The 10,859-nt window shown below is 45.3% G+C and overlaps 1 protein-coding gene across 1 annotated transcript in view; it reads left to right on the top strand.

The window, feature by feature from the left end:
* radil (Ras association and DIL domains) overlaps positions 1 to 10,540 on the top strand; it is a gene marked incomplete at both ends in the record, with an annotated part of 35,141 nt that extends 24,601 nt beyond the window's left edge. The window contains 7 exons of the mRNA XM_080760302.1: positions 1 to 9; positions 2,058 to 2,208; positions 3,838 to 4,073; positions 5,618 to 6,014; positions 8,670 to 8,815; positions 9,416 to 9,555; positions 10,441 to 10,540. The exon at positions 1 to 9 is cut by the window's left edge and continues 164 nt beyond it. Of these exons, the coding sequence (XP_080616428.1) occupies positions 1 to 9; positions 2,058 to 2,208; positions 3,838 to 4,073; positions 5,618 to 6,014; positions 8,670 to 8,815; positions 9,416 to 9,555; positions 10,441 to 10,540 (1,179 nt within the window). The remainder of the gene's footprint in view (positions 10 to 2,057; positions 2,209 to 3,837; positions 4,074 to 5,617; positions 6,015 to 8,669; positions 8,816 to 9,415; positions 9,556 to 10,440) is intronic.
* Positions 10,541 to 10,859: the final 319 nt, after the last annotated feature.

Here is a 10,859-nt window from a genome sequence, read left to right on the forward strand (position 1 = left end):
CTCACACAGGTACCGTACACGCATGCACACACCGTTTTCAAATAGCTGTTTTTTGGGGGTTTTCATAGAACGCTTGGCCGCTTGTTTCCTTCCTCCTGTTCAGTGGATTATAGAACTAGGAGGAATAGCATGTTCCTCTGCTTGCATTTAATTACATTTAATTGCATTTAATTAATTACAGTACGTCCTCCCACCAGTGAAACTGGGACCAGCATATATAGAGCTAGGTCCTGTTGAGAAAAAGTTGAGAAATATGTCTACAGCATCATTATAATTATAAACCCCAACAAAGTGTGTCATAAAGTGGGTTATGATGACACCCAGACATGTAGTCCTACCTGGAGAGTAATTAACTGAAAGTTACGGATACCGTACTCTACCACTCCACTACTTACAGCTAACAAGGTTACTGATGTGTACGCAAAGATAAAGTGCAGTTTCTGCAGGTCTATGACAGAAAATATGAATACGGAGAGAGAAGTATTTTTACTACATAGTGCTGCAGAAGTCTAGCCATCTATATCTCTCTGTATACCTTATACTGTACAATGCAATACTGTGTGTGTGTGTGTGTGTGTGTGTGTGTGTGTGTGTGTGTGTGTGTGTGTGTGTGTGTGTGTGTGTGTGCGTGTGCGTGTGTGCGTGCGTGCGTGTCTAATCTCGCCAACTGCTGGACCGATAATTAACTTAGATTTTATAATGGAAGTCAGTGGAGCTCTGATTGGGTTAGACAGACAGACAGACAGACAGACAGACAGACTGCTTTATTTGTCCTCGCAGAAATTCATTTTGCGCCAAGCAGCCATCGGGACACAAAAATCACAATACATAAATTCACAATGCATAGACAGACCATACAATACATTGCTAATACAAGCAACACAACACCTCTTTCACAGAGAGGAAAATGAAATAGGCTGCCAGTCATAGTTCGAGAGGCATCACATCAAGTCACATTATTACACATTTTATGTTCAGAACTGAGATCGGGCCTGTTTCTTCGGAAGACCTATATTCTTGTGGGGACACAAATTATCTCTGAGCCCGAACTTGCAACTGCGGCATAGTGTACGGTCGTTGGCACATGGTACATGTGTTTGGGTTGTAACCTTGCCCACATTTGAAGTCCAAAAGTGTATATAGGTTAATATATCTATTAACCTACTCAAGTTTACTGACAGAGGAAAGGCGATAGAGGACAGATCACGGACCCTCCTTCACCTGGGTGAAATGTACTCACAATGCACTCATATCATAATCCCAAAACGGGTATGGACTAGAATTATGAATGAGAATAGATGATGATGTCAAAGCAGGTCCCGGTCAGATCCAGACCGGAGCCCGGACAAATCACATGGGGATCCTGCAATCCACATGATTCGATTTCTAAACGACCTAAATAGCCCCCCCTCATGAAACATGGCGTGTTTATTAGATTACCCTCCCAGCTCTTTGGAACAGGGCTCCCCTTCCCGAACCCAAGCCCCATGGTGATAAGACACTGATCTCAGAAATCCATCACATAAGCCGCTGCTTAATCTTCTCCCTGTGACTCATCAATAGACAGATTTCAACCAAAGGCTCTCATCATGTTTTTCTAGGAGACAGACCAAAACCCTCGGCCGGGCTGTTGGCCGAGGCTGTTGGTATCTCTGCTGTCTTGGAAGAAACCACCTAACTCCAAGATGTAAATTTTTCAGGAAATGAAAAAACATCCAGCTCAAGCTGAGTTAGGAGGTTTTTGCCAAAGCGCTTTTTAATACTTTTCATTGGTTCAATAGTGTTCAATAACACTGATTTATGAAGAAAAAAAACGGGTGGAGTTAGCTGGTTTAGCAGATAGTTTGAGGATCGAATGGACTTAGGAGGTTTTCGCCGAAGCACTTTTTAATACTTTCCTTTGGTTCAATATTTTTTTTAACCAACACAGATGTACAGTAAAGGTTTTTCAGAAAACTGATTGATTCTCCTTTCTCTCTCTCTCTCTCTCTCTCTCTCTCTCTCTGTGTGTGTGTGTGTGTGTTTCCGTGCGTGCGTACATGCGTGCGCCCATACAGCTGAGTTGGAGGGTGCTGTCCAGTGAACATCCCAGTCTGAAGCCCGTGCAGCTCCACAGGCTGCTCAGCCAGTACCAGCTCACTGCAGAGACGGGCCCTGTCCCCATTTGGCAGCCCAGCAGCGAGGACGAAGCCTATATATACAGGACAGGTGTGTGCCACAATGAAGGTGTGTGTGTGTGTGTGTGTGTGTGTGTGTGTGTTGTGTGTGTGTGTGTGTGTGTGTGTGTGTGTGTGTGCGTGCGCGCGCTGCATTTGGGCCAGTACAAAATGACGTAAGACTGGTAAAACATGTCCCAGACAAAGACTGGTAAAACATGTCCCAGACAAATTGGTGGCAAAAACAAAAGTAGCCACAGTGAGTCATCCCATCTTTTTTTTTTATATAATTTTCATCCCACAATTTTGCAACCCATTTTTTCACCCAGTGTCAGTTATCTAATGTAATCCTGGGCGCTACACTTCCTCTGCCAACCTGGGGGGGGGGCAGCGGACTGACCTCATGCTTCCTTCTATGCATGAGGAGTCCAAGCTACTTCTTTTCACCTGACAGGGGGGAATTTCCCCAGCCGGACGTAGCACGTGGGAGGAACACGTTATTCCGACCATAGTTCCTTTCCCCTCCCTAGGGGACACGGGGAGAACATGCAAACTCCACACAGAAAGGCCCTTTCGCCAACCCCACCTCGGGTATGGGCACTGATGACGCAGAGGAGGGAGCACGCCCCCAGCGCCCACAGCGTCCCCAGCGGGAATCGAACCCAGGACCTTCTAGCTGTGAGGCGACAGCACTACCAACTGTGCCACCGTGCCCCTGGGTCATCCATCATTGAACCAATTTGAATGGGTTTTACGTTTCCTACAATTCCAAGTATTTCATGAATCTAATGAAAAAGTCTAATGCAAACAAATGCAAAAAAAAAAAAAAAGTAGTGAAAATAGCAGATCCACAAGGCAAACGTCTAATTTGTCTTTTAGGATCTCGAGCTAAAACGTTTGGGAACCACTCGAGTCTAGTGGGATTATATATTTTTTTGAATAAAAAACATGAATTAGCAATAATCACACCATGGGTTTAGCTTTATTAAAGTCTCCCCACGGGACCTTTGAGCAAAGCATGCGTGAACAAGTGCACGTACATCAAGATGTGTTATTTATTTGTAACTTGATTGCCACCATGTTTACACTTTCATGCTGGAGAAGCTTTACTTTAGTGCGGAGGAAAACACACATCATTTTTAAAGACCGGTATTAATAATGAAGTACCTTTAGAGACAATTGGGGATACCTGAGAGATGATGAGGCAAGGACAACCCTACTCTGAATATTCAGGAGCTTGTGACCTGTGTGTGTGTGTGTGTGTGTGTGTGTGTGTGTGTGTGTGTGTGTGTGTCACACCATAATGTGAAGTGAGCGATGGCTTTGGAATCAAGCACAGTTGTTGACTTACTGGAATTAGTTTAAAAAAAAATATATATATGCACAAAACTCATGCACCTGTAACCTAACATGCAACTATTGCAATAGTTCTAGTTCATAGTGTGAAGCTCAACACCGCCACTTGGTGGTATTGTATTGCAGCTGTCCGCACTCAGACATGAAGACATACATATGGACGTATACCGTACATAGAGACACACAAAGCCCTTCTATGGAGACGGTGTGCCACCGCTCAGAAATGGCAAAGACATCGCAAACGTGACCTTGATGCAATTGTCGTCCTTTGTGTGTGTGTGTGTGTGTGTGACGTGCGTGCGTGTGTGCGTGTGTGTGTGTCTAGTGGACCTGCTGGAGAGCTTCGAGAACCACCCCCCCATCGTGCTGCCCAGCGGGGGCTTCCGGGTGGACGTGGACAGCGAGTGCGTGGAGGACAGCATCTACCGGCAGCTGCTCTACGTGCGCCACTACCTCTGGGGGCTGCGCGCCAAGACGCACACGCACACGCAGCACGCCGCCGCGCCCGTGCACACGCACTCCAACGGGACCAACACGGCCGGCGACTGGCAGCCGGACGTCGTGCAGGTCAGCCGCCCTACGCTGTGACACGCAAAGACATCGAGGAACACGCGAGCACGCACATACACACACACACACACACACACACACGCGCGCATATGTGTGCGGTGGTGGAAGAAGCATTTATTGATTGATTGAATGCTTTTATCGGTCAGAAATGTAAACTCCACCTGGTACACTGAGACATTAAAGGACAACACAAACATGTCCCGGGGACTTGTTTCCATTGTGGTCCCGCGTATTCGATTAATCAACATGGCATACAAAATGAACACGATAATACTTGTCATCAACAAATGTACCTCCCCTTTTTCAGGCCAATTTAGAGAGAAACCAGTGTTCCACATCCTTTAACGCAGGGGTTCGCAACGTTTAGGGCTGGGCTGAGGGACCGCCGGGAATGCTTTGGCCACGTCTCGCGACCCCCAGAAGCCCTGCTTTAATGGATGCGGTCGGAGCATTCCACATTTTGGTGGCAGAGAGAGAACTTTCCCATGTTTGTTCTAAAGTTGGGTGGTACCCGTCAGATCATGGTGGCTCCCTCTGTTCTGGTATGAGGGTACTGAGGGCAATGTCTGTGCTTAAGTACAGTACTTGAGTAAATGTACTTAGCTCCGTTCCACCACTGCACACACACACACACACACACACACACACACACACACACACACACACACACACACACAACACACGCGTGCTACGTACACTCGTATGCACACACATAAAACACACACAAAACACACACCTAGACGTAATCTAGGTCATGTGCCCCAGCAGCTGTGGTCCTTGTGCAGTTCCTCCTAATCCCACAGATAAAATAACTGTAGCACGCGTGTGCACGTGTGCGCGCACGCACACACACACACACACACACACACACACACACACACACACACACACACACAAACCTAGAAACCTAGACATGGTTAAATCATTTTTAATCTGATTAGTCTTTAGGGTGGCTAATTAGTGGGAACGGACGGCTGGAGTGTATAATCCCTGGTGTTACGGCACCTTCATACATTACACACACACACACACACACACACACACACACACACACACACACACACACACATAGATGCACGGGTGCTGTCAGTATATCATTGTTGTCGGGCAGAAACCTCTTATCTCCATATTTTAACTTTTTGTACTTTTTCATAAATTAACGCCCTACTTGATCATACTACAGCTTCACACAAAAGCATAAAACGTAGCAGATCTACAAGCTCGAAGCGACGCTTCAACATATACAGATTGTTTTAGAGATCCACAAGAACGTACTGTACTCTGCAACGTTATGTCCCTTTACTTCACCTTGTTTCACCTTTGAAGCATTTTGATTGACTTGTTGTGGTCGTATCTGGTCCTACCCTACCATCCACCCACCCACCCACCCACCCATCCACCCATCCACCCACCCATCCACCCATCCACCCATCCATCCACCCACCCATCCATCCATCCACCCACCCACCCACCCACCCACCCACCCACCCACCCACCCACCCAACCACCCATCCACCCACCCCACCCCACCCCAGCGGGAGCTACTACCCCCCAGTCACAGCAGCCCTCGCTCCGGGGGCGGAGGGGACCAGCATGGGGACGAGGCGGTGGTCCCTGAGAGCGGCGGGGGGGACGACGACAGAGGGAGGGACAGACCTCCACCCGGACAGATGCATTACAGCAGCCTCCGGAGGAATGGGACCCTGGTCCACCAGCACCACACAGCACCCCGGCAGCAGCAGGCCGCCGACCCGTCCTCCTCCTCCTGCCTCCTGACGCCCCCCCACACCCCGCTGTACCCCGAGGGGGGCGGTTCGGGGCCCGCCGGGGGCCTCTTAGGCCACGCCCCGCAGACGAACGGCTGCAGCGCCGGCGGCAGGACGATGGCGGAGTGCAAGAAGACCAACGGGCTGATCAGCAACGGCCTGGACGGTGAGAAGAGTCCCGTCCACGTGTTATATCCTCGTATAGCGCTGTCGGGGACACACCTCTTAAAGGACAACTTTAGTTTTTTTTCAACCAAGGTTCATGTTTTAGGTTGTTATTAGAGAAAGTAAAAGATGAGTGTTCATTCTTTTTCATTTGCTGCTTTCTTTCGTTTTGACAGGGGGGCGGGGGCATTCGAGCATGGGGCCAAATATGTATTTTTGTACAACATTTTATGGTGATTTTTTATTTTTTTATTTACTATAGTCCTAATAAACCCCAGGAAATTACATCTGGCCACAGAACATCACTCTATACTGAATGTAAAGGTAGCCTACTGGGGGAAGGCTTATACTGTGTGTATAGGCTCAATATGTCAGTTTGTCACATTCAATAGATCCTGTGATCTTTTGTGGCCATATGTAATTTCTTGGGGTCTAGTAGGACTATAGTAAATCATTTAAAAAAATATAGCCATTCACTTTTGTAAAAAGAACATGCATATTTGGCCCCATGCTCGAATGCCCCCGCCCCCCCTGTCAAAAACAGCTAAAATCCCTAAAACAAAAAAAGGAGCAAATGAAAGAAAATCAACACACACCTTTTAGTTTCTCTAATAACAACCTAAAACATGAACCTTGGTTGAAAAAAAAACTAAAGTTAATCTCCATATTTTAATAATCCATGATTACTACTAATACACACGTCACACAAAAAGCATCACAAGTATAGCAGATCTATACTCGCTGGAAACACGGCACGAAGCCGCAAAGATGTTTTTTAATTTGAATCCTGAAAAGTGACAGTTTTGGAAATATGACGTTTACACCCAACAGTCGTCTCTGTGTGCGAGGTTGGGCTTGTTATTATAGTGTGAAGTCGCTTTAGTCAGTTGTGTAATTCACTGGTTACATATTTATATATTTTTCACTTTATTTCATTATTCATTTTATCACTCTGGCATGTAGAAATTGTGGAATTAGTTCAAAATGTGTAAAGAGTTCTAATTGACAAATCTACAAACTCATTGTAAACCATAAAATAGGATACTGTATAATATAGATGCTGCTTTCACACTGGCAGATACAAAGCTACAAATAAAGTTGAACTGGCTTCAATTTCAGATACAATGCTACAAAGCGACAGATACGCTGCGTAGCTTGCATCTTTGTATATGCTGTATCCGCCGGTGTGAACGCAGCAAGAGAGATAACAAGGGCTGTTCTAGATACAAGGGTTTCTCACAGTGTTGTATGGCCGGGTGTCAACAGTATGTGCGTTGAGATGTAGTGAGTGTGACATCTGCTGGTTAGACTGGGACCTGAAAGGGAAGAACACAACATTACGCAAAAACTTTTATTATGTTCAATTCAGAAAACACCCAGAACACCAGTTCCAGAAAATGGAACTCTTAACTACTTATTTGTTATCTTTGGATGGTGTTACTCTGGATAACAGCACGACGTATAGGCACATAGAAATAGTCTTGGTGTGTCTACCGTTCTACTTTGAATCCATTCGTCAGTATTTTCCAGATTGGTTAAGCATACTTGATGAATATGCTGTGCACTTTTATACCACCCACCCCCTTTGTCTTAACTGGGCGTTTATATTCAGCCTGGAAACCACAGTTTATATTTTCCTTTGTTTTCTTTTATTTTTCATAAATGAATGCCCTCCTTTGTCCTACTACAGTGTCACACACACACGTAGCAAAACATTAGCCATATCTATAAGCTCTGTAGAAACTGTTTTTCGGAATTTGAATCGTGAAAAAGAGTTACGACATATTGAGGTTTCCACCCGACAGAGACGACATTGTCATGTGTTCTAAAAATGTGCTGTGCTCTGGTATAAGTGGTGTGGCTAACATGAAACGTGCATGTTTGTGTGGGTTCTGTCTTGTCTGTATAGATCTCCTCATGTCCTCATGATTCATTCACCATTTCGCTGTCGGGCACAAACCTTGTATCTCCATATTTCATCTTTTTTAAACCAATTAATTAATTAATTAATTAATTGATTAATGATAGGGTAAGTGATTTTCTTTCGTTTATTCATTTAGGCCTGACCTCGAAATTTTAAAGATTTCTTCTAAATCCTCCAGTCTTCTGAAATAAATATTTTCACGATTTTTCAAAAATAGCAGACCTACAAGCTCGAGCTTGTAGATCTGCTATTTTTCAATAGCTAAATTATAACAATGTTTAAAACACCAAAATGGGTTAAAATAAGTGTTAAGTAGCTCTATATATTCTGATGGTACTCATCGCTATAGAGTGTTTTGTTCAGTAACAGGAATCTACATCTCTCCCCAGCTCTTTATTTAAGAAAATGCATTTTAAGGTCTAGGATACCAATTTTATCCAATCAGGATAGAGAGAACTCACGTGTTTTAATAAACATTAAACAAGTGGATAGCTGGAATGCTATATGAAAATGAACTGATACATTTGTACTTTTCTCAAAATTTTGCTGGAGAGACGGGTGACTAAACAAACACTCTCAACCAAAGAAAGATCACTTACCCTACCTTTTTAGGGTATATGGCGACATCCTGCCGATGTTGTGCATTTGTCCAACCCTATAGCGAGACCCTGTGTTTGTGTGTGTTGGTGTGTGTGTGTGTGTGTGTGTGTTGGTGTGTGTGTTCCTCTGCAGGGTGTGTCAGTGGTGGTGGGTGTGACTTTCCTTTCCCTGTCCCCTCCCCTGGCGCCCCTCCCCTCCCTGATGACTTGTGTGTGGTGTTTGTAGTGGAGCTGGACAAGGGACCTTATGGACTGGGCATGGGACTCATAGACGGCCTGGTGAGTGGGTACACCACACACACACACACACACACACACACACACACACACACACACACACACACACACACACACACACACACACACACACACTGGCATTGGTGATCCATTTCTTCCATTGACTATCACATAGTGTTACTGAAAGATGGTGCCCAGCTAGTAGATATAAGGGGCTCCATTTTCGTCACCGCTAAACCCCTTATCCCTAAACTTCTTTGCCTTTTTTTTTTTTTTACTATTTTGCAGAACATTTTTTGAATCGTTAAAATGGCCAGTCTACAAGCTCACAATGTGTGTCAATGTAGATTGGCTAGTTGAACTATTCAAAAATGTTTTTCAAAATAGTAAAAAAAGGCAAAGAAGTTTAGGGATTTTTAGTTTAGCGGTGACGAAAATGGAGCCCAAGGTGTTTTATTGATAAGTTGACTGACCACTGACTATGATCACTGCAAGGACTTAATCTTTATTGTCACATCTGAGCTCCATCATTTTGTTGTGGGCAAGCGAGAAACATTTTAACATCACGAAACCAAATTCAACAGCTGAACTAACTCGCGCACGCAGACAGACACGCACTAAGACTTGTTGTGCCTCTCGCAGCACACCCCACTGAACGCTCCCGGCATCTACATCCGGACGCTGATCCCCGACGGGCCGGCTGCCTCCGACGGTCGCCTGAGGATCGGAGACCGCATCCTGGCCGTCAACGGCACCAGCCTGATCGGAGCCGACTACCAGAGGTAAGAGAGCCGGCTATAGGGGACATGGATGGATATATGGGGCGTGTGTCTACACTCACAGCAAGCCTTTTATGAACAGAGGAGCGCTTTGGATATCGTTGCACGCCAGAGCAGAAACCGCTCATGTCCATATTCTTCTTGACTTTATTTGTTTATTTTGATGGGACAGTGCACATTATTAATGGACATTACATATTCACGCTACGTAAATATACCGAATTTAGCAAAGATGCACATTTTCATCCGTTTAGTCCCCACACAAAACATGGCAGGCAGTGAAGCACATTACACTACAAGGCAAAGCATAAAACATTCTAACTTCTTTTCAGTAGATACATGCTCTGAATATACAGCATGAGGTTTCCCACCCAACATATTAGTGCTACACAACGTGACGATACCGCTCGATGACTGTGGACGATTGTAGACATTGAGAGGCACGCCCCCTCTCCCAAAGGATTCCATGTTCTCAGCTTGAAGCGCCCCACAACGCTCCGCATTATAAAAAGACACAGAGAGTGCTGAAATCGTGACGCTCGGCTGGTGCTTGGAAGAGGAACTACTCCCAGCACGTCTTCACCAGGAAGTGTTGGCGGCTGACATTGCTTTCTGTGGACAAACACAGCCCCCTAACGGAGATGATGATGTGATGATGTGATGATGATGATGATGTGATGATGATATGAATATGGTCATTATAGAGGCAGTGAGGCAGGGTTTAATGATGGAAGTGTTGTTGGGTGATAAAGATATCGACAACCAAAATGTTGTTGTCAGTGTTAGGGACTCCCTGGAATATCTTTTCAAATGGGGGTCCACAGGCTAATGAGGGGTGGAGTTTGGGATAGCACTAATAATGGTGTGTCCTCTGTGTGTTGTGTGCAGCGCTGTGGACTTGATCCGACTGGGAGGGGGCCGCCTGCGCTTCCTGGTGGCCAAGTCTGACCTGGAGGTGTCCGAGAAGATCAGTGCCTCTTCCTGCTGACCCAGCCTCCACAGAACACACACACACACACGCACACACACGCACACACACACACACGCTAGGGATGGGACGATGATATGAAGAAAAGAACATGTCACGATTATTGTTGCAGAAATTATTGCAGTTAACAATATTGGCGATATAATCAAAATATGCGTTCAACTTTTGTTAACCACTTCTGGTGCGAACGTTCGCCAAAAATATCTGAAAAGATCTGCTATTTTTGGAGAATGGATTTGTGTAGCGTGAAATGTAACAAATGCACTCTTTAAGTTACAGGTCCGTTTTAAGCGTGGAGAATGTAAGTGGTACTGAATTT

Source organism: Protomyctophum bolini, assembly GCF_963924005.1.
Source record: "Protomyctophum bolini genome assembly, chromosome: 3".
Taxonomy (NCBI): Eukaryota; Metazoa; Chordata; class Actinopteri; order Myctophiformes; family Myctophidae; genus Protomyctophum; species Protomyctophum bolini.